General features: G+C 45.0%; 1 protein-coding gene across 3 annotated transcripts in view; it reads left to right on the top strand.

The window, feature by feature from the left end:
* The window catches only part of GBF1 (golgi brefeldin A resistant guanine nucleotide exchange factor 1), a 1,570,387-nt gene that overhangs the window by 112,821 nt on the left and 1,433,434 nt on the right, over positions 1 to 24,132 (top strand). For all 3 annotated transcript variants that reach the window (XM_069240539.1, XM_069240538.1, XM_069240540.1), the window contains 2 exons: positions 23,239 to 23,347; positions 23,669 to 23,729. In XM_069240539.1, coding sequence (XP_069096640.1) covers positions 23,239 to 23,347; positions 23,669 to 23,729 — 170 coding nt within the window. The remainder of the gene's footprint in view (positions 1 to 23,238; positions 23,348 to 23,668; positions 23,730 to 24,132) is intronic.

Below are 24,132 nucleotides of genomic sequence, written 5' to 3'. Positions count from 1 at the left end.
AAAAAGGGTCTTTTGAATTTGGAGTGTGTTTTTTTTTATTTGTTTTTTTTTTCATTGTGAATGACTGTAAGGAAATGCATCCTTGGCATGGTTACCCCCTAACTTGTTGCCTTTGCTGATGCTAAATTATGATTTGAAAGTGTGCTGGGACCCTGCTAACCAGGCCCCAGCACCAGTGTCCTTTCCCTAAACTTTAACTTTGTCTCCACAATTGGCACAACCCTGGCACTCAGGTAAGTCCCTTGTAACTGGTACCCCTGGTATCAAGGGCCCTGATGCCAGGGAAGGTCTCTAAGGGCTGCAGCATGTCTTATGCCACCCTAGGGACCCCTCAATCAGCACATTCACACTGCCTCACAGCTTGTGTGTGCTGGTGGGGAGAAAATGACTACGTTGATATGGCACTCCCCTCAGAGTGCCATGCCAACCTCACACTGCCTGTGGCATAGGTAAGTCACCCCTCTAGCAGGCCTTACAGCCCTAAGGCAGGGTGCACTATACCACAGGTGAGGGCATATGTGCATGAGCACTATGTCCCTACAGTTTCTATGCAAAACCTTAGACATTGTAAGTGCAGGGTAGCCATAAGAGTATATGGTCTGGGAGTTTGTCAAACCCGAACTCCACAGTTCCATAATGGCTACACTGAAAACTGGGAAGTTTGGTATCAAACTTCTCAGTACAATAGATGCACACTGATGCCAGTGTGCAATTTATTGTAACATACACCCAGAGGGCATCTTAGAGATGCCCCCTGAATACCAATCTGACTTCTAGTGTAGGCTGACCAGATTCTGCCAGCCTGCCACACACCAGACATGTTGCTGGCCACATGGGGAGAGTGCCTTTGTCACTCTGTGGCCAGGAACAAAGCCTGTACTGGGTGGAGGTGCTTTTCACCTCCCCCTGCAGGAACTGTAACACCTGGCGGTGAGCCTCAAAGGCTCACCCCTTTTGTTACATCGCCCCAGGGCATCCCAGCTAGTGGAGATGCCCGCCCCTCCAGCCACTGCCCCCACTTTTGGCGGCAAGGCTGGAGAAGATAATGAGAAAAACAAGGAGGAGTCACCCACCAGTCAGGACAGCCCCCAAGGTGTCCTGAGCTGAGGTGACCCCTGCCTTGAGAAATCCTCCTTCTTGAGTTTGGAGAATTCCCCCAACAGGATTAGGAATGTGCCCCCCTCATCACAGGGAGGAGGCACAAAGAGGTTGTAGCCACCCTCAAGGACAGTAGCCATTGGCTACTGCCCTCCCAGATCTAAACACACACCTAAATTCAGTATTTATGGGCACCCCAGATCCCAGGAAATGAGATTCCTGCAACCTGAAGAAACCAGGACTGCTGACCTACAAGCCTGCAGAGAAGGAGGAAGACAACTGCTTTGGCCCCAGCCCTACCGGCCTATCTCCAAATTCGAAAACTTGCTCCAGCGACGCATCCAACAGGGACCAGCGACCTTTGAAGCCTCAGAGGACTGCCCTGGACTAAAGGACCAAGAAACTCCTGTGAACAGCGGCCCTGTTCAAAACCAGCTTCTTCTCTGCAACAAAGAAGCAACTTCCAAAGACTGCATGTTTACTGCTGGAAGCGTGAGACTTCTCACTCTGCACCCAACCCCCCCCCGCCCGGCTTGAGATTCAGAGAACCATCACCTCAGGGAGGACTCCCCGGCGACTGCGAGCCTGTGAGTAACCAGAGACAACCCCCTCTGAGTCTGCACAGCGACGCCTGCAGAGAGAATCCAGAGGCTCACCCTGACTGCGACTGCCTGTAACAAGGAACCTGACGCCTGGAACCAACACTGCACCTGCAGCCCCCAGGACCTGAAGGAACCGAACTTCGACGCAGGAGTGACCCCCAGGCGACCCTCTGCCTTGCCCAGGTGGTGGCTGTCCCGAGAAGCCCCCCCGTGCCTGCCTGAACCGCTAGAGTGATCCCCGGGTCCCTCCATTGAAACCTATACAAAACCCAACGCCTGCTTTGCACACTGCACCTGGCCGCCCCTGTGCCGCTGAGGGTGTTTTGTGTGCCTACTTGTGCCCCCTCCCCCCCAGTGCTCTACAAAACCCCCCTGGTCTGCTCCCCCGAGGACGCAGGTACTTACCTGCTGGCAGACTGGAACCGGAGCACCCCTGTTCTCCATAGAAGCCTATGTGTTTTGGGCACCTCTTTGACCTCTGCACCTGACTGGCCCTGAGCTGCTGGTGTGGTAACTTTGGGGTTGCCTTGAACCCCCAACGGTGGGCTGCCTATGCCCCAGGACTGAGACTCGTAAGTGTTTTACTTACCTCCTAATGTAACCTTTACTTACCTCCCCCAGGAAATGTTAATTGTTAATCCATAGGGGTTTTTGAAATCAATAGAGAGTCATCCGCAAAAAGGAGAATTGGGATTTTCTGATTGACTAGGGAGGGAGCATCGTTCTGACATGTCAAAGACTCATGTATTTTATTCTATCAAAAATCAAACAAAACACCCCTGACCAGAACAAAAGCACACTCTACCAGAGGGAAAGCAGTTACTTCTGCTTTGCTGCACAGTGTTCCTATCCCAGAGATTTGCAAAGCAGTAACCTGGTAATCCGTTCACAAATTCACTAAGCACTAATGCCTAGATTCTGATGCTAGAGCAGATGCTTGAGTGGGGCAGGCTTCTCTCAGAAATGTGTTCACTCACATTTTTTCAGTTCATTCTCTGTCTCTTCTCCAGCTCTCCGTGGGGATGGGTGTTCTCTTTTATTCAGTGCTTATGACTATACATGGAAATCCCCTACGAGAGAAGGAACGGTTTCTTACCTGCAACTCCAGTTCTCTCTTCCCCAGGAGAATAGACAGAGATATCAATACACACTGTACAAGTCCAACGTTGCCTTCAAAAGATGTGAAGCAACTGCCACCAGCTGTGCATGATTGGATACTGAGCAGGCAGCTCAGAGAAGGTCCCGAAATCCATTGGCATCTCTGACTGCCCCCCCAGACAAGGAAGGACGTCGATTGGGGAAAAAGTTCTCAACGATGGCGGCCACTACAGTTAGAGCAGCAAATTCCCTAGCAATCCTAGGAAGGTACGACTGCCAGATGTGGTCCGATATGTCGCAGTTTAGAGACATGTTACCTGAAGATAGTAGAGCAGAAGCGCGCAAGATTCTACAGGAGGGTGAAAAGATCTCGGCTGAGATCATAGTCTGCGCTATAGACGTCTCGTCTACAGGTTTTCGCTAGTTAGCCGGAGCGGCCGTACTCAGGCGTCGAGGGTGGCTGAAAGCTACTTCTTTTAGGCAAGAAGTACAATTCGAGATCCTAGACATGCCGTATGATGGCGAGCTCTTGTTTGGCAAGCATGTGGATGATGCGTTACAATCCATTAAAGCAGACACTGAGACAGCCAGATCTCTGGCAACATTGCAATACAAGAGACAGCCCTTTCGGGGAGCGAGAGGGAGAGGAACCTTTTCTTATAGAGGAGGCGCACATCAGTATCGCCAATACTCCTCTTACCAGGGACAGTTTCGTTCCACCTTTGGCCAGCAACAACCACATTCCTTTCGACAACAGTCATCCAAGCATTTCAGGCAACAAGCGAGAGGAAAGTCGACTTACAAGACCAAAGAGACGGCAAGAAAGCACTGACCTTCATCGGATGCCTGCACCCAGCCCCTATATCAACCCTCTAATAGGGGGCAGAATTTCCAAGTTCCTCCACCAGTGGTCCAAAATTACTTCAGACAAATGGGTACTCGATATTGTCAACCAAGGACATACACTAGAATTCAACCAGCCTCCCCCTCATGTGCCACCAAGAGGTCCCCTGCCAGCCCATCTCAACGAACTTCTGGAGCAGATTACTATCTTAATGAAGAAGGGAGCAATAGAGATCGTACCAAGAAGCCAGAGGGGAACAGGTTTTTACTCTTGCTTCTTCCTTATACGGAAAAAGACAGGAGACTGGAGACGTATTTTAGATCTTCGTTCTCTCAACAAATACCTCAAGAAGCAATCTTTTCGCATGATCTCCCTTCAAGACGTCCTGCGCCTACTCAACCGAGGGGACTTTATGACATCCTTAGATCTCCAGGACGCATATTTCCACATTCCCATTCACCCCAGTCATCGGAAATTCTTACGGTTCAGGGTGGCAGGCACTCACTACCAGTTCAGAGTGTTGCCCTTTGGCCTCAGGTCGGCCCCAAGAGTATTCACCAAAGTTTTGGCACCGGTTGCAGCCCACCTCAGGCAACTAGGGATACAAGTGTTCCCGTATTTAGACAACTGGCTAATAAAGGCACGAACAACGTCAAAAGCTGCCAGGGACACGAAGACATGTCTATCTCTTTTCGGAACACTAGGCTTGACAGTCAATTACCCCAAGTCTCATCTAGATCCTTCCCAGAACATCACCTTTCTAGGAGCCGTCTTGGACACAGTCCAAGCAAAAGCCTTTGCTTTACACGACAGACGAAAGAAACTTCGAGATTTAACAGCACGTCTCAGCAAAAGAAGGTCTGCTTCTGTGCAGACTTACAAGTCTTTTCTGGGGATGCTTTCGTCTTGCATTCCATTGATAGAAAACTGTCGTCTGCACATGAGAACACTTCAACAGCAGTTAGACAATCAATGGAAACAAATAGAAGGTTCTTTCGACAATGTAATTCGGATAACCCCATCAGCAAAACAAGCTCTCAAATGGTGGAAGGATACGCCCCTCATCTCAGAAGGTCTTTCATTCCTGAAGGACAAGCCAGTGCACATTATAACAACAGATGCATCCCTAGAGGGATGGGGCGCACATTTGCAGGATCTTTCAGTGAGAGGGAAATGGTCCACTCAAGAGTCGACTCTTCACATAAACGTATTGGAGTTAAGGGCAGTTTCCTTGGCACTCAAGTCCTTCCTCACAAACATCAAGGGTTCTTCAGTCTTGATAAGAACAGACAGTACCACAGTCATGCATTACCTCAACAAACAGGGGGGCACAAGATCGCAGGCATTATCGCTAGAAACGCAGAAGCTGTGGCATTGGGTAATTCAACATCGGATATCCATCAGAGCAGAACATCTCCCGGGGATCACCAACACCTGGGCAGATGCCTTAAGCAGGACTCGAACCAGCTGCCACGCGTGGGAACTCAATCAGTCAGTTCTCAACCGCCTCTTTCGTCGTTGGGGCAAACCCAGTCTGGATCTGTTCGCGACCGGAGACAACAAGAAATTCCAACACTTCGCAAGCTGGCGACCGCAGAAGGGATCAAAGGGGAATGCGTTTTTGATTAGATGGTCAGGGATTTATGCATACGCTTTTCCCCCGCTTCCACTCATCCCGAGACTTCTGCAGAAAATGAAGAGGGAACCATGAGACTTCTATTAATTGCTCCCAAAGGGCCACGCCAGTTTTGGTTCACAGAACTTCTATTACTCTCGGAGCAGCCTCACATTCGACTGAAGACACTACCGGATTTGTTAACAACGAATCGGGGTCAGGTCCGTCATCCCAACCCGACGTCTCTTCGTTTATCAGCCTGGCTCCTGAATTCTATGAATTCGACGGCCTAGATATTACTCCAGATTGCAGGGAGGTACTTGCCTGTGCCAGGGCTCAATCTGCAAACAGGACATATAAGCTCAAGTGGAAGAGATTTTGCATATGGTGTTCAACTTCCAACATTCATCCTCTAAAGTCCTCCCCTGAACAGATTCTGCCATATCTATTGCATTTAGCTAAATCCAGGCCTTTCGCATTCGTCTATTAGAGTGCACCTGGCTGCCATATCCCGTTTCCGACGAACGTCTGTCACCTTCTTTATGGTCATCGAGAATAATAAAACAATTTCTTAAGGGCTTGTTCAAGATGTTTCCGCCGATTCACCGTCCTCCACCTCAGTGGCATTTGAATATTGTGCTCTATTTCAGTTAATGAAGCATCAGTTTGAACCCATTCATAAGGTAGACCTCAAATTCATTTCTTTTAAAACCGCCCTCCTTCTGGCCTTGACATCAGCGAAGAGGGTTAGCGATTTCCAGGTGGTACAATCTCACCACCTTTCCTCCAATTCAAATCAGAGGTGGTCATTCTGAGAACGAATCCAAAATTTATACCTAAGATTCCATCGTCTTTTCATCTAAATGAGCCGGTGGTTCTGAGAATTTTTTTTCCAAATCCGCAAACTGCAGCGGAGCGCGCATTACATTCTCTGGACATTAAACTATGTTTAAAATTTTATATACAAAGGACTAGCAATTTCCGTAAATCTGAGCAACTGTTTATTAGTTATGGACAGATCAATAAAGGCAAAGCCGTTACTAAGCAGACCATAGCGCGCTGGATCTCTTCTGCCATACAGCTATGCCACCAGTTACAGGGAAACCGTTATCATCCAGTGTCAGAGCGCGCTCCACTAGAGCGGTATCCACTTCGGCAGCTCTATTCGCAGGAGTCCCTCTGAGCCAGATCTGCAGAGCGGCAACGTGGACACGTGCTCACACCTTTACCCAGCACTACTGCCTGGAAGCTATGGATAGAATGGATGCCGCGGTAGGACAAGCAGTGTTACGTAATTTATTTGCATAAGGTGAACCAATAACCTTTTACCCTCCATCCTCTACGTATTGCCAGACTGATATTTTCATGTAAATATATATATGTAGATGTATATATTCATGTATATAATCTTTTAGAAGGTTGATTTGCAAATGTTAATTACCTATATGAGTCCATAAAGGATGAATTATGCGCAGGCATGCTTCTGGTGTTTCAGAACTCAACCATCTTTCTTACTGCTGACTACTCTGATTCAAGCATGTGAATCTATGAAAGATACCCCAATACTGGAGAAGAAAATAAGTTACTTAGCTGTAACTGTGGTTCTCCAGTATTGGTATCTTTCATAGATTCACATGCGACCCACCCTCCTCCCCAGAGGGGCTCACCTCTTTAGATTTCTCCACACTAGTGATTACAGGAAAGCAGAGAGACTGAGCCTCTGTGCTGAGGATTCTAAAGGGGTGGTCTCGCCTGATTGGCTGAAGTTTGGGTTTTTTCTAATGAGGCTGATAGTTGTACAATTGAATGTGTTTTTCCTATTGACTTAAATGGAAAAAAAAAAAAAAAATTGTCTATTTATTGCTTTCTATGTACCGTGGGACTCCCACTTCGACGACGGGGAATGATTCAAGCATGTGAATCTATGAAAGATACCAATACTGGAGAACCACAGTTACAGGTAAGTAACTTATTTTCTTACAGCTGCCGTTATGTGCACAGTACTGGAGAGGTTTACTTATCTTAGGCTGTGGGCACCCTACAAAACACATAATCCTTGTTTCTCAATGGAGCCACTGTCATGCAGGGGACCTGCAGACTATTATCACTACCTCCACCTAATAAGCACTTGGCAACTGTGTTGTATCTATTATGCAGATGGATGCTCTTATGAGCCATGCACCCCCAGGAGGACAACACTGGGGGCACAATTACCAATAAGGAGTTGAAATAGTGCTGCGAGCAAGCAAGGAAGTCGACACCAAATTTCTGCACTGATTATATTGCATGCCTCTCACTCTGGCCAAACAACGTCTGCAGCCGGACTCTTGTTATCTCAGGTGTGGAACTCTTGATGCAGACTTCATCTAGCTAGCCTGTTACTGTCAATCCATACATGCCTACTGGGTCAAAGTACTTGAGACTTTTTCAGAGATGGTTGAGCTATCATTGGAACACTCCCGAAGGTAGCACTCTTGGGTTGCAGAGCTCTTATTCCCTGCAGTGTACAATGTTTTGTCACTGCTGCTTATTTATTGGCAAAGAGGTGAGTGGTATGTATCTGGGGAGGGATACACACCCCACAGTAAGGTAATGGATGCTGGATATGGTCTACTGTGGGGAACAATCTGAAATCTACTATTCCAGACTGCCTGCTACCTGCAGGCCTAAAGATATGTGGGGCCCCATACAATCGTATTTCTTAAGTACTGATACACTGGTGGAGTTAATTTAACTGGAACACAGCTGGAGGGATGTGGAGAGGGGCACAAGAGTAGTTGTTCAATTGATGCCCAGCTGGGCTTCTTTTACATAGTGGATGTGGTGTGTTGCTTCTCATGGTGAGACTGGAGCTGACTGCGATGGACTGGCCACTATCGTTGACCACCCATTAGCAAGTTGGCTCTGTATATACCATTTCAAAGTAAGGAATAGTGTGCACAGAGTCCAAGGATTCCCCTTAAAGGTAAGATAGTGGCAAAAGTAGATAATTGTAATGCTCTATTTTATGGTAGTGTGGTCGAGCAGTAGGCTTATCAGAGGGTAGTGTTAAGCGTTTGTTGTACACACACAGGCAATAAATGAGGAACACCACTCAAAGACTTACTCCAGGCCAATAGGTTTTTATATTGAAAAATATATTTTCTTAGTTTATTTTAAGAACCACAGGTTCAGGATTTACAATTAATACTTTAAATGTAAGGTACTTCACTTAGATACTTTAGGAACTTTGAATGAAAACAATATCATGTACAGTCCTTGTAAAAATGGCAATACGCTATTTTCAAAGTGGACACAGTGCAAAAATCAACAGTTCCTGTGGGAGGTAGGTAGGTAAAGGTTAGTTTTGAAGGTAAGTAAAACACTTACAAGTCACAAGTTTGGGGCATAGGCAGCCCACAGTTGGGGGGTTCAAGGCAACCCCAATGTTACCACACCAGCAGCTCAGGGCCGGTCAGGTGCAAAGGTCAAAGACGTGCCCAAAACACATAGGCGCCTATGGAGAACAGGGGTGCTCCGGTTCCAGTCTGCCAGCAGGTAAGTACTTGCGTCCTCGGGGGGGCAGACCAGGGGGGTTTTGTAGAGCACGGGGGAGACACGAGAAGGCACACAAGGTACACCCTCAGCGACACAGGGGTGGCTGGGTGCAGTGACCAAAGCAGGTGTTGGGTTTTAGATTGAAAACAATAAAGGGACCTGGGGGGTCACTCTAGCATTGCAGGCAGGCACAGGGAGGCCTTCTCGGGACAGCCACCACCTGGGCTAGGCAGAGGGTCGTCTGTTGTTCGCTTTTGCACTGGAGTTCGGTTCCTTCAGGTCCTGGGGGCTGCGGGTGCAGTGTTGGTTCCAGGCGTCAGGTCCCTTGTTACAGGAAGTCGTGGTCACGGGGAGCCTCTGGATTCTCTCTGCAGGCGTCGCTATGGGGGTTGGGGGGGGGGGGGGGGGGGTCGTCTCTGGTTACTCACAGGCTCGCAGTCGCTGGGGAGTCCTCCCTGAGGTGTTGGTTTTCTGCAGGTCGAGCCAGGAGCGTCGGGTGCAGAGTGTGAAGTCTCACGCTTCCGGCAGGAAACGTGAAGTCTTTGGAAGTTGCTTCTTTGTTGCAAAGAAGTTGCAGGTTTTGAACAGGGCCACTGTTAACAGGAGTTTCTTGGTCCTGTAGTCCAGGGCAGTCCTCCGAGGCTTTCAGAGGTCGCTGGTCCCTGTCTGATGCGTCGCTGGAGCAGGTTTTCGAAGTTGGAGACAGGCTGGTAGGGCTGGGGCCAAATCAGTTGTCGTCTTACTCCTTCTCTGCAGGCTTGTAGGTCAGCAGTCCTTTCTTCAGGTTGCAGGAATCTGATTTCCTGGGATCTGGGGAGCCCCTAAATACTGAATTTAGGTGGGTGTTTAGGTCGGGAGGGCAGTAGCCAATGGCTACTGTCCTTGAGGGTGGCTACACCCTCTTTATGCCTCCTCCCTGTGGGGAGGGGGGCACATCCCTAATCCTATTGGGGGAATCCTCCAAACTCAAGATGGAGGATTTCTCAAGGCAGGGATTACCACAGCTCAGGACACCTTAGGGGCTGTCCTGACTGGGGGGTGACTCCTTGTTTTTCTCATTATCTCCTCCAGTCTTGCCACCAAAAGTAGGGGCAGTGCCCGGGGGGGCGGGCATCTCCAATAGCTGGGATGCCCTGGGGCGCTGTAACAAAAGGGGTGAGCCTTTGAGGCTCACTGCCAGGTGTTACAGTTCCTGCAGGGGGAGTTGAGAAGCACTTCCACCCAGTACAGGCTTTGTTCCTGGCCACAGTGACAAAGGCACTCTCCCCATGTGGCCAGCAACATGTCTGGTGTGTGGCAGGGTGGCAGAAACTGGTCAGCCTACACTAGAAGTCGGGTAGGTATTCAGGGGGCATCTCTAAGATGCCCTCTGGGTGTATTTTACAATAAAGTGCACACTGGCATCAGTGTGCATTTATTGTGCTCAGAAGTTTGATACCAAACTTCCCAGTTTTCAGTGTAGCCATTATGGAACTGTGGAGTTCGTGATTGACAAACTCCCAGACCATATACTCTTATGGCTACCCTGCACTTACAATGTCTAAGGTTTTGCTTAGACACTGTAGGGGCATAGTGCTCATGCACATATGCCCTCACCTGTGGTATAGTGCACCCTGCCTTAGGGCTGTAAGGCCTGCTAGAGGGGTGACTTACCTATGCCACAGGCAGTGTGAGGTTGGCATGGCACCCTGAGGGGAGTGGCATGTCGACTTATTCATTTTCTCCCCACCAGCACACACAAGCTGTGAAGCAGTGTGCATGTGCTGAGTGAGGGGTCCCTAGGGTGGCATAAAACAACGCTGCAGCTCTTAGAGACCTTCCCTGGCATCAGGGCCCTTGGTACCAGGGGTACCAGTTACAAGGGACTTATCTGAGTGCCAGGGTTGTGCCAGTTGTGGAGACAAAGGTACAGTTTAGGGAAAGAACACTGGTGCTGGGGCCTGGTTAGCAGGGTCCCAGCACACTTTCAAATCATAACTTAGCATCAGCAAAGGCAAAAAGTTAGGGTGTAACCATGCCAAGGAGGTATTTCCTTACAGCAAGCCTTTCCCTGTTTAAATACTTTGCTCTCTGTGCGATGTTCAAAGCGATAACTAACAATCGTCTACCTCAGAGGATAGCCATTAAGTCAAATTCAAAGGTTTTTAAAATGGCTAACCTGCTTGAAAATGCTCATGTAGATGACTTGAAATGCAACCATTTCACGAGGTATTGGAAAAAAGTTAGAAATTATTTGAGGATATAAAGCATGAACAGAGAAATTATATCATTGTATAGCAGCATTTTGTTACGGTGCTCACAAAATACAAGTCGAGTCGTCTAGGTTTGTCAATGAAAAAAAACCATGGACGAATAAACACCTAATTAGACTGAGACATGCTATAAACCGAGAATTTCGCTACTGAAGAAAAACCCCACCAATTTAGGGCAGCAGCACAAGGTTCGCTCAACGAGGAAAGTGTGTGTATATATATATGTTCGGTGGCATGTGTAGCTGCAGATACACATGCTGTGCACATCCCGCCATCTGGTGTTGGGCTCGGAGTGTTACAAGTTGTTTTTCTTCGAAGAAGTCTTTTCGAGTCACGAGTTCGAGGGAATCCTCCCATTTCGGCTCCATTGCGCATGGGCGTCGACTCCATTGTTTTTTTTCCCGCCATCGGGTTCGGACGTGTTCCTTTTCGCTCCGCGTTTCGGGTCGGAAAGCTAGTTAGAATCTCGGAAAAATCGTCTGTATTGTTTGCGTTCGGTATCGGGTTAGTTATAACAGATCGACACTGACTTTTGAAGAGCTCCGGTGGCCCTTTGGGGTTTTTTCGATCCCCCCGTCAGGGCCTGGTCGGCCCGGCCACGTGTCTCTTCAAGGCTGATGGAACGGACCCCATTCCGCTTCTGCCCAAAATGCCATAACAAGTATCCATATACAGATCAGCATCTGGTCTGTAACTTGTGTCTGTTTCCAGAGCACAAGGAGGATACCTGTGAAGCCTGTCGAGCGTTTCGGTCGAGGAAGACATTAAGAGACCGAAGAGCAAGAAGAATGCAGATGGCGTCGGCGCCGACAGGACAAGGGCGTTTCGAGGAGGAAGAAGAAAGCTTCTCCATCCATGACTCGGACGAGCTCGATCCCGAAGAAACGCCGAAAACTGTGAGTAAGACATCGAAACATAAAACTCACGAGAAGACAACAAAAGCCCAGGGGACGCCACCGCCAACAGGCCATGGCTTAACCCGAAAGATAGGTGACCGATCATCGGCACCGAAAGAGGGCATGCATGTGGCAAAGTCATCCGACTCTGGTCGAGATACCGCCACACAGCAATCTCGGGCCCAAGACACCGGCCCCGAACAGATTCGTCACCGAGACAGTGGCACCGAAATGGTTCGGCACCGAGAAACCACAACGCCGAAAATAAAGAAGGTTCCCTCGGAGCCCAAAAAGGCGACCAAAAAGATTTTGATTCCGAAACATCCAGCATCGGAACCGAAAACAGGTTCCTGCACAGAGGAACAGGGATTGTCCTCCCAGATGCAAGGACATAAGTTTGGAGAGGAACTTCAATCTGTTGAGCCAGACTACACTCAAAGAAGGCTCCACATTCAAAAACACACAGGGAAGATAAGCACTCTTCCCCCAATTAAGATGAAAAGAAGACTTGCCTTTCAAGAAAAGGACAAGCAGCCACAGGCAAAGGTGGCTAAACAAACAACTCCACCACCATCTCCACCACCATCAATGCATACATCACCGGTAGCCACTCCACCACTGATGCAATCTCCGACTCATACTGCAATGAGTCAAGATGATCCTGATGCATGGGACCTTTACGATGCTCCTGTATCAGATAACAGCCCAGACTGTTACCCTACAAGGCCGTCGCCACCTGAAGACAGTACATCCTACACGCAGGTGGTCTCAAGGGCAGCTGCGTTTCATAACGTCACCTTGCATTCAGAACCAATTGAGGACGAATTTTTATTTAATACACTCTCCTCCACTCATAGCCAATACCAAAGCTTACCTATGCTCCCAGGAATGCTAAAACATTCAAAACAAATATTTCAGGAGCCTGTTAAAGGCAGAGTTATAACTCCAAGGGTGGAAAAAAAGTATAAGCCACCACCAACAGACCCTGTTTATATTACGCAGCAATTAACACCAGATTCTGTGGTTGTCGGGGCAGCTCACAAGAGAGCAAACTCTCATACCTCGGGAGATGCACCACCTCCAGACAAGGAGAGTCGCAAATTCGATGCTGCGGGTAAAAGAGTTGCAGCACAAGCAGCAAACCAATGGCGTATTGCCAATTCACAAGCACTTTTGGCAAGATACGATAGAGCTCATTGGGAAGAAATGCAGCATTTCATAGAACACTTACCCAAAGAGTTCCAGAAAAGAGTGGTAGAAGAAGGACAAAGTATCTCCAATAATCAGATACGGTCATCAATGGACGCAGCAGATACAGCTGCAAGGACAGTAAATACTGCAATAATAATAAGGAGACACACATGGTTGAGTACGTCAGGATTCAAGCCGGAAATACAACAAGCCGTGCTGAATATGCCCTTTAATGAACAGCAGTTGTTTGGGCTGGAAGTCGACACTGCTATTGAAAAACTCAAAAAAGATACTGATACCGCAAAAGCCATGGGCGCACTCTACTCCCCACAAAGCAGAGGCACATTTCGCAAAACACCATTTAGGGGAGGGTTTCGAATTCAACCTACAGAGGCCACAACCTCACAAGCAAGGCCCACTTATCAAAGCCAATACCAGCGGGAAGTTTTCGGGGGCAATATAGAGGGGCACAATTCCCTAAAAATAGATGGAAGTTCCAAAGCCCCAAAACCCCTCAAAACAAGCAGTGACTTCCAAGTCACACATCCCCAACACATAACACCTGTGGGGGGGAGACTAAGACAATTTTACAAACATTGGGAGGAGATAACAACAGACACTTGGGTACTGGCAATTATCCAGCATGGTTATTGCATAGAATTACTCAAATTCCCTCCAAACGTGCCACCAAAAACACACAATATGTCAAAACAACATATAGATCTTCTAGGACTAGAAGTTCAGGCATTACTACTAAAAGAAGCAATAGAATTGGTACCAAAACACCAGAAAGGAACAGGAGTTTTCTCATACCCAAAAAAGACAAGACTCTGAGACCTATGTTAGATCTCCGAACATTAAATACCTACATCAAATCAGATCACTTTCACATGGTGACATTACAAGACGTAATTCCACTTCTCAAACAACAAGACTACATGACAACACTAGACCTAAAGGATGCATATTTCCATATACCGATACATCCTTCACACAGAAAGTACTTAAGGTTTGTATTCCAAGGAACACATTACCAATTCAAGGTGTTACCATTCGGAATAACCACTGCGGCAAGAGTTTTTACAAAGTGCCTAGCAGTCGTAGCTGCACATATCAGAAGGCAGCAAATACATGTGTTCCCGTACCTAGACGATTGGTTAATCAAAACCAACACTCTACAAAGGTGTTCACAACACACAAAGTATGTCATAGAAACCCTACACAAACTAGGTTTCTCAATCAACTACACAAAGTCACACCTTCTGCTGTGTCAAACACAGCAATACTTAGGGGCGACAATCAACACAGCAAAAGGGATTGCCACTCCAAGTCCACAAAGGGTTCAGGCATTTCACAATGTAATACAGGCCATGTATCCAAATAAAAAAATACAAGTCAAAAAGGTGATGAAACTCCTAGGCATGATGTCCTCATGCATAGCCATTGTCCCAAACGCAAGGTTGCACATGTGGCCCTTACAACAGTGCCTAGCATCACAGTGGTCACAGGCACAGGGTCAAATTCTAGATCTGGTGTTGGTAGACCGCCAAACATACACCTCGCTTCAATGGTGGAACAGTATAAATTTAAACCAAGGGCGGCCTTTCCAAGACCCAGTGCCACAATACGTAATAACAGATGCCTCCATGATAGGGTGGGGAGCACACCTCAATCAATACAGCATCCAAGGACAATGGGACTCTCACCAAAAACAGTTTCACATAAATCACTTAGAACTATTGGCAGTATTTCTAGCGCTGAAAGCATTTCAACCCATAATAAGCTACAAACACATTCTTGTCAAAACCGACAACATGACAACGATGTATTACCTAAACAAACAGGGAGGCACACACTCAACACAGTTGTGTCTCCTGGCACAGAAAATATGGCATTGGGCGATTCACAACCACATTCGCCTAATAGCACAATTTATTCCAGGAATTCAGAACCAGCTAGCGGACAATCTTTCTCGGGATCACCAACAGATCCACGAATGGGAGATTCACCCCCAAATACTGAATACTTACTTCCAAAGTTGGGGAACGCCCAAATAGATCTATTTGCAACAAAGGAAAACGCAAAATGCCAAAACTTCGCATCCAGGTACCCACAAGATCAGTCTCGGGGCAATGCGTTATGGATGAGTTGGTCAGGGATATTTGCTTACGCTTTTCCCCCTCTCCCACTCCTTCCATATCTAGCAAACAAGATGAGTCAAAACAAACTCAAACTCATACTAATAGCACCGACATGGGCAAGGCAACCTTGGTACACAACACTACTAGACCTCTCAGTAGTGCCTCATGTCAAACTACCAAACATACCAGATATGTTAACGCAACACAAACAACAGATCAGACACCCAAATCCAGCATCGCTGAATCTAGCAATCTGGCTCCTGAAGTCCTAGAGTTCGGACATTTAGACCTTACACAGGAATGTATGGAGGTCATAAAACAAGCTAGGAAACCTACCACTAGACATTGCTATGCAAATAAGTGCAAAAGATTTGTCTGTTACTGCCACAATAATCAAATTCAACCCTTACACGCGTTAGCCAAAGACATCGTAGGATACTTACTACATTTGCAAAAATCAAAGCTAGCTTTTTCTTCCATTAAAATACATCTTACAGCAATTTCAGCTTACCTGCAAATTACGCACTCAACTTCTCTATTTAGAATACCAGTCATAAAAGCATTTATGGAAGGTCTAAAAAGAATTATACCACCAAGAACACCACCAGTTCCTTCATGGAACCTCAACATTGTCTTAACACGACTCATGGGTCCACCTTTTGAGCCCATGCACTCTTGTGAAATGCAATATGGAAAGTTGCATTTTTAATTGCCATCACATCTTTAAGAAGAGTAATTGAGATTCAAGCATTTACCATACAAGAACCATTTATTCAGATACACAAGCATAAAGTAGTTCTAAGAACAAATCCTAAATTTTTACCAAAAGTCATATCACCGTTCCACTTAAATCAAACAGTAGAATTACCAGTGTTCTTCCCACAGCCAGACTCTGTAGCTGAAAGAGCACTACATACATTAGACATCAAAAGAGAGTTAATGTACTACATTGACAGAACAAAACTAATTCGCAAAACAAAACAATTATTTATTGCTTTCCAAAAACCTCATACAGGAAATCTAATTTCTAAGCAAGGCATTGCTAGATGGATAGTTAAGTGCATTCAAACCTGTTATCTTAAAGCTAAAAGAGAACTGCCTATTACACCAAAGGCACACTCAACTAGAAAGAAAGGTGCTACCATGGCCTTTCTAGGAAATATTCCAATTACAGAAATATGTAAGGCAGCTACATGGTCTACGCCTCATACATTTACCAAACACTACTGTGTAGACGTGCTAACAACACAGCAAGCCACAGTAGGCCAAGCAGTACTACGAACATTGTTTGCGACAACTTCAACTCCTACAGGCTGAACCACCGCTTTTGGGGAGATAACTGCTTACTAGTCTATGCACAGCATGTGTATCTGCAGCTACACATGCCACCAAACGGAAAATGTCACTTACCCAGTGTACATCTTTTCGTGGCATTAGTCGCTGCAGATTCACATGCGCCCACCCGCCTCCCCGGGAGCCTGTAGCCGTTTGGAAGTAATCTCCAACATTTGTACATTTGTAAATATATTACCTTAACCTTTATTCTGTACATACTTATTCATTCCATCGCATGGGCACTATTACTAACATACACAACTCCTACCTCACCCTCTGCGGGGAAAACAATCTAAGATTGAGTCGACGCCCATGCGCAATGGAAACAAAGGGGGAGGAGTCCCTCGGTCTCGTGACTCGAAAAGACTTCTTCGAAGAAAAACAACTTGTAACACTCCGACCCAACACCAGACGGCGGACTATGCACAGCATGTGAATCTGCAGCGACTAATGCCACGAACAGATGTACACTGGGTAAGTGACATTTTCCATATATATATATATATATATATATATATTCCATTTGCATGTACATCTCTTTTCTTTATACTCTATCACTCCAACCTTACCCTCTGCGGGAAAACAATCTAACATGGATTCAATGCCCATGCGCAATGGAGCCGAAGAGGAGGAGTCACTCGATCCCGTGACTCAAACACTTCTTCGAAGAAAAACAACTTGTAACACTCCGAGCCCACCACTAGATGGCAGAAGTATTGCATAGCATGTGAATCTGCAGCGGAACATGCCACAAACAGATGTACGCTGGGTAAGTGACATTTTCCATATATATAGATTTGCAGTAGTATGGACATCTCTTTCTCTTTACCTATATACTCTATCACTCCTACCTTACCCTCTGCGGGAAAACAATCTAACATGGAGTCTATGCCCATGCGCAATGGAACGGAAGAGGAGGAGTCACTCGATCTCGTGACTCAAACACTTCTTCGAAGAAAAAACACTTGTAACACTCCGAGCCCAACACTAGATGGCAGAAGTATTGCATAGCATGTGAATCTGCAGCGGAACATGCCGCAATATATATAAAAAAGTATATGTTTCGCTAAAAACGTGTACCAAGACCAGTATTGGAGTAAACTGTTGTGTGTTAGCAAAAGGAGAAATCCAAGGGTCTTCTGGAGGATGATATATGCCATTGAAAAAGGTTCTGGCAATTACTTCAGCACATACATGCATATCTGAAGTTGCATCGTTCAGTCATTTGCAGGACTACTACTCCATAACTAAAGGGAGTACTTAAGATCTGGTTGCTGTCCTCAGCCCCAAACCTGACTCCAAAATCTCAGTCCTGTAAAGAACACCAGTACCAGTGGTGATTTGTATGGAAAAACTAATAAAGGTAATTAAGTGTGCAAGGGCAGGAGAAGCATCCAGACCATATGGTGTGCCAGGCGAGTTATAAAGCCAATCAACATTTCTGGGCTAAAGAGCTTACTATACTGTATAACACAGCCATGTTAGCAGAAGAGGACCCTGAATCCTGGAGAGGCCAGATAATGCACCCTATTTTTAAAGGAGGCACGAAAAGTAATCCAGCTAACTATATTCCTACTTGACGTAGAGGCCAAATACTTTGCAAGCTTACCCCTTCAAGACTTGGCTGATTGGGCAATCAACTCAAAAATAGTGCTGCTAAATCAGGCAGGATTCCGGTCTAGATCTGAAACTTTGCCCAAACTCGTGGCTCTGTCTATTTGTATAGAAAAACTTAAACTAAATCAATAAAGTTAGACTTTAAGGCTACGTTAAACAGTGTGCCACGTGATACTTTATGGATAAAATTACACAGTTTGATCATTCCGCTGGCCATACTAAGGGCCATAAATACAAATACATGGCTGCGTGTTAAACTTGGTGGCAGGACCAGGCCCTGTAGGAAAGTCTTTTTCAACACTGGCCTTAAATAAGGGTGCATGCTTGCTACTCACTTGTTTAAATTTCCACATCTCAGTTTTGTTGAAGGATCTTAATAAAGCTAATGTGGATACCTAGCAATTAGGTGCCTGGCAGCTATCAAATTTACTCTATATAGACGACTTGTAACTACTAAGCAAGAAGAGACTAGGCCTCCAAAGGCTACTGGAGACACTGCATGTCTCTGCAACCAATAATGAACTGGTAGGCAATCATAAAAAATAAAAAATAAATGAAATTCAAAAAATCAACATCGAAGGATCTTGGCATATAAATCGGAAGAAGCTGGAAACTGTGGCATAGAACAAATGCCTGGGGGTTATTATAGACAGTAAGAGCTTCTACTTGCCACACAGGAAATTGAAATAAAAAAAACACTGGCATATAGGACGGCATTCAGCTCATTAGTAAAATCCTTACTGGGCCCCATGCTCGATCCCTTGTTGGAGGTCATGCGAGGGAAGTTAACCCCAGCCATCACTTATGGAAGAGAAATAGAGAGGCAGACACACTACCTTGTTGGATGGTTTGATTGTGCAATCCTACAGATGTGCCTTTGGATTGCCCAAGTATACAGCCCAGGCCCAGGTACGACTTATGTTTGGCCTGGCCAAACAGGACTTCGAAAGTAGGAGTGCTTATTCAAAAATGTGCCCTAGGCTGTGCGTAGCGCATACAGATCATTTGGATTATTTAATGTGGGATAAGATGACCAAAACTAACCCATTTCCACCTCGCAGACATTACCTGGAGGAATCCATAAGTCACTTGCAGGTCATCTCTGGCCGCAGTCATTAACAGTTTTTCACAAAAGCATTAAACAAATTGACACATACAAGGTCCTCTTTAGAAGACAATATATTTAATTGCAAAACAAAATCAATGCTGGCAAATTATGAACACCTACACCATTTTAAAGTCACAACTCTACTTTGACAATAGCATTCCAAAATATCTAAAAAGTAAATTCACATTGCACAAGTTTCACATTCACATTATCTAGCTTTCCACCGTGGCAGAAAATAAGCTGCAATCCAAATTGCAGGCTCTGTGGGGCCGCAGAAAACTCGCTTCTACATAGTCTATGCGTTTGCTCAGCATGTCTAAAAGAACAGCAGTTGATAATTTGTCCATTGTTCAATCACTTTATAATCCAAACCTGCTGGCAGGCTATCGTGGAGGTGCTGATTCCGTAAATGTAAGGCTAAACACAAATTCTATAAAATGTATCTTTATCCGCAGCTCAAAACTAGGCCACATGCAGAGCATCTGAGCCTGCTCACATGAATCTTCGCTATGTCCCCATTCCCCCAGAAATGTAACCAGAATAATATCAGGTTTGTTAGTATTAGAACACAGACGGGGAAAACGTGACTACTGAGAGCATCATAAGGTGATAAAGTTGCAAGTTGGATTTTAACAATTGGACAATCCTTGGAAGTTGCTATAGACTTCATACTTTGATAATTTTAGTTGTTAGTATTATAAAACAGACAGACATCATAAGAGATCGACCACAGTCCCATCTCTTATGTAATAGAATTTTAGTGTATGTTGATTTTCAAGTTCTAACCAACGTATTGGTGAGTCACCAGAATTTGTTCTGCACAAATTTGCACTGATTTTTATCACTATTTATTTTTTCGAAATCTGCTTTTGTGCATGTGATGGTCTCGAGTGACTGCATGTTTTACAATAATACATGAATCTGACTGGCCACTATGCACATACTCGGACCACCTGCGATTTGAGGCCCCCTGCATGGGTTCTACATATGCTCTGATGCATATCCACCGTGCTACTGATCGATACGAAATATGTAGTGAACATGATTTGTTGTCTGTAGTATGTTCTCTCTTGCATCATGGTATTCTTTGTTATGCTGTTGGTTTAATAAAAAAAAAAGCTATGCAGGGTATCCGATTTCCCAGCAATGGTAAAAACAAATTTAAAAAAAGTTTGTCATCTAGACCCTCTACAGGTTAAGGTCTCATGTATTGTTTGTTTGATCAAAGTTGAAGCACTTCCTTGCAGTAGGCACATTTAAGGATTACTATTAGAACTTTATGCCGTTTTACTTTTTCTTGACCAACCCTTTCTCTTTAAATCACCAGATGTTACGCATTTAGCAAAGGGTTTGAAGTATATGTTCCCTCCAAACCCAGGTCCAGTGACAATTAAATATAGCCTCAACATTCCTTATCTGCATGACATTCGAACCTGTGCATGATTGATTGCTATGGCTTCTGATGATCCACTTTCTTTTTTCACCACAATTTCTGTGTGCTGTGCACATTAACAGGTACTCTGTGGAATCTTCCTATCCCCACTTTCGTGCAGACAAATCGGTGCTGTGCACTCGGGCATCCTTCGTGCCAGAAAGTGGTATCAACTTTTACGTCGGACAGTTAGTCACCTTGCTGACATTTTATGCTCTACTATAGCTCTCGAAGGAGGAGAGACTCCACCCCTTCAACTCCAAGTATTGAGTTTCTACATTAACTGTCCAAGAGCCTATCATGTAGATGATAGCTTTTGTGGGATTCACTGGGACAAAGTAAGCCACAGCGCCACAGAGGACTCTTTTTCAGGTATTTTGTCCTCTGCATTGAAACCTGCTATGCTGTGGCTAAGAATTAACCCCCAAACCTCCCAGAAAGCCAGTATGCTCATTCCACCAGGGTCAATACTGCTACGACTGCATTGGCAAGGGAGGATGCCAGTTATGGCTATCTGCCAGTTTACCTGCAATACTTCCTAATCTTAGTGCACTGCTAAGACTTTTCCCCTTTGAAAGGTACTGCTGCATTACCTATTATAACATTGAGGAATCTGCGACTAGAGATATCCATCAGAAGATCAAGTTACCTTTAGTAAAGGTCTTTCTGTCTGTACTCTTATTTAACGGTAGATTCCTCACTCACCTTCCATGCTTCCTGCTCTTCGCAGGGAACTCATGTACATCCTAAGATTCTAGCACTCTGTCACCTGCAATTTGTTCACTATGCCTTATGTCTGAGTGCACAGAGGGAAAAAGATTAGGAAACCAATGCCGGTGGGCGTCCCATCACCTTTTGTGTGTTTGATGTACCACCCTAAGTGGCAAGGGTGTGCCCAGATATGGGTCCTCTGCTTACTGTGCCACTGGAGCCAAGCTACACCCAACTGTTGAGCCCCAATCAGGGCAAAACCTGTCTTGGGTGCATGTATTCTAGTTTATGGACATCATGAACTTTTAGTTTGGACTGAATTGTCCTAGCTGTGGCAAGGCTGATTTGCATATGGCTGGGTCCAGTCTGAGGTGGCATGGTGGGCATAAGAATGATGGGTTGTAATACTACCTGAGCAAGTGCCAGTTGATAGAAAAATTGCAGTCATCCTCCCATCGCTTTCTTTTGTTCAGGGTGGGGCTAATATACAGCTTCTACCCTGTCACTTCCTGTGGCAGTATAACATCACTAAGTTACTATGTGGCATCACCTAATGGTGCACAGGTGTATTACTTGAAGAATCCTATAATTGTGTCTGGTGTCCACAAAGATCCTAAAGGTGAGGCATCTGCTTTTAGATGTAGTATCCACCATAAAAGAGCCTTACAGACGATAAGTAATTCTGCTAGTTGGAGCTACTTGATTTGCTATTATTTCTGTGCAAGTGGGATAGAAATTTCGGCGTGCATTGGTAACCGTACTGGATACATTTAGTAAAAAAACAAAAAAAAACAGAAGATATACTATGGCCCTGCTTTATGCCTGTGGGTTAAACTCTGATCCTTGTAGGATCTTAGTAAGAATCATAATTCCTAATTGTGCCATATGTATGGCATTCCTGCTTTTTCCCCTGACAGATTTTGCCAATTACGACCTGGAAAGAGATAGATTGTCAGGGCCAAGGCCTGGTAAAAAGGCAATTTTTGAACATTTTGTGTAATTGATAATGAATACTCTTATGAACAATAATTAAATATTGCATTGTTTATAGCCCTCACTGAGGTGTTTCAATGTTTACCAGTGTGATAAATACTTTTCCACACCCTTAGCATCTGCGCCTCAGTGCCCTTAATGCGGATATGAACTGTAAACTCTGCAAGAATTATTTTGTTAACTGCCGTAAGTTTACTTAAGACACTGATACAAGTTACCTAAAGAGTTGATCCAAAACTTTGACAAGTGCGAGTGCCTCAAGCATGGGCTAATTTCACAGAGGAACAAATGAATCTTCTGTAGAGTGAAATGTTGGAATTCAGTTTTAGGATCACCAGTCTTTCACATCGAGTTCTATGACCAATTCTTTGTTTCCCCATTTCTTTTTTTTTTTTTTTTTTTTTTTTAACCTTTTGCTTTTCTTTTGTCACTTGTTAAGTTGAATAGTTCTCCTTTTTTTCTTTGTCTGTTGTGTAATCCTGCTTTATCAAAGTTATTCATGCAACTTTGCTGAGCGCCCCACTCAATTGTGTTGTATTCTGGCTTTGCTTCCATTTATCTAATTAAACTCTCAGGATCATAACTATGATTTGTAGTTAAAAATCCAATTCTTGAACCCCTGTCAATGATGACATGGTGCCAGCTTACTCCAAAGACCTACCCAGGTTCCCCGTCTGCAACCCTACTTTTATATTTTTTGTGAATTCAGTTGCCTCATTTATTCTACATTGTGTATGTCTTCACCTCTTAATTATTTGGTTCTACCAGGTGCTGCGGACTCTTCTACTCACTCCTGTAGGTGCACATCTTACGAATGAGTCTGTGTGTGAGATCATGCAGTCCTGTTTTCGAATATGCTTTGAAATGAGACTCAGCGGTAAGTTGGTTTCCTTGTTGCAGCAACCTTTGTCTACAGCCTAATCTTGTCCTGTGTAGAAATAATGTTCAGCAGCAAATTCCCTGCATTTCTACATTACTGGTGTCCTGTGTCTCCATAGTTTTTCAACTGTTTTCCTTCTTTTCACTTTAAGCACCTGGTGCCTCTTTGCTGTCCATCCACTAATGGGTGGAGAGCTGCAGTTGTTTTTAATCATTTTGCCATATTATTATATAAATAAGACTTGTCGAACAGTTTGGGATGAGACACCTGATAGCATCAAACATAATGACACTTGTGTTATTTGTTTTGTCTTTGCAGAGCTATTAAGAAAATCTGCAGAGCACACACTTGTTGACATGGTGCAACTGCTATTCTCAAGGTAAATCTTCAGTCCTATGCCCCAATCATGAATACTCTTCTACTGAGTCCACAAGCAGAGTTTCTCTGACCAGTGTAATTGCAAATCAAGGTTATTTTTGTCAGGTTGGCATTGCCAGAGATGCACTGACATCTATGAAAAAGGCTCATCTCGGCTATGTACAGCCATATTCTTTTAACTGGATGGTGTTTTTTTCAAAGCCACCCACAGTTCAAAACGTATGCATACCCACCCAGATAAGGGTATAGTCACCATTGATTGTCCATCATACATGCCACTGTTTCTCTTTTTTTTAATACAGTGTGTAAACAAGGCACTGATTTCGATATGCTGCATAGTTATTAATAAAGATTAAACAAATATGTTGAAAACTAGTCAAAATATTCAGTTCAATAGTTCTTGC

Source organism: Pleurodeles waltl, chromosome 6 (assembly GCF_031143425.1).
Source record: "Pleurodeles waltl isolate 20211129_DDA chromosome 6, aPleWal1.hap1.20221129, whole genome shotgun sequence".
NCBI classification, from domain to species: domain Eukaryota; kingdom Metazoa; phylum Chordata; class Amphibia; order Caudata; family Salamandridae; genus Pleurodeles; species Pleurodeles waltl.
This window is presented reverse-complemented; position numbering and strand designations above follow the sequence as displayed.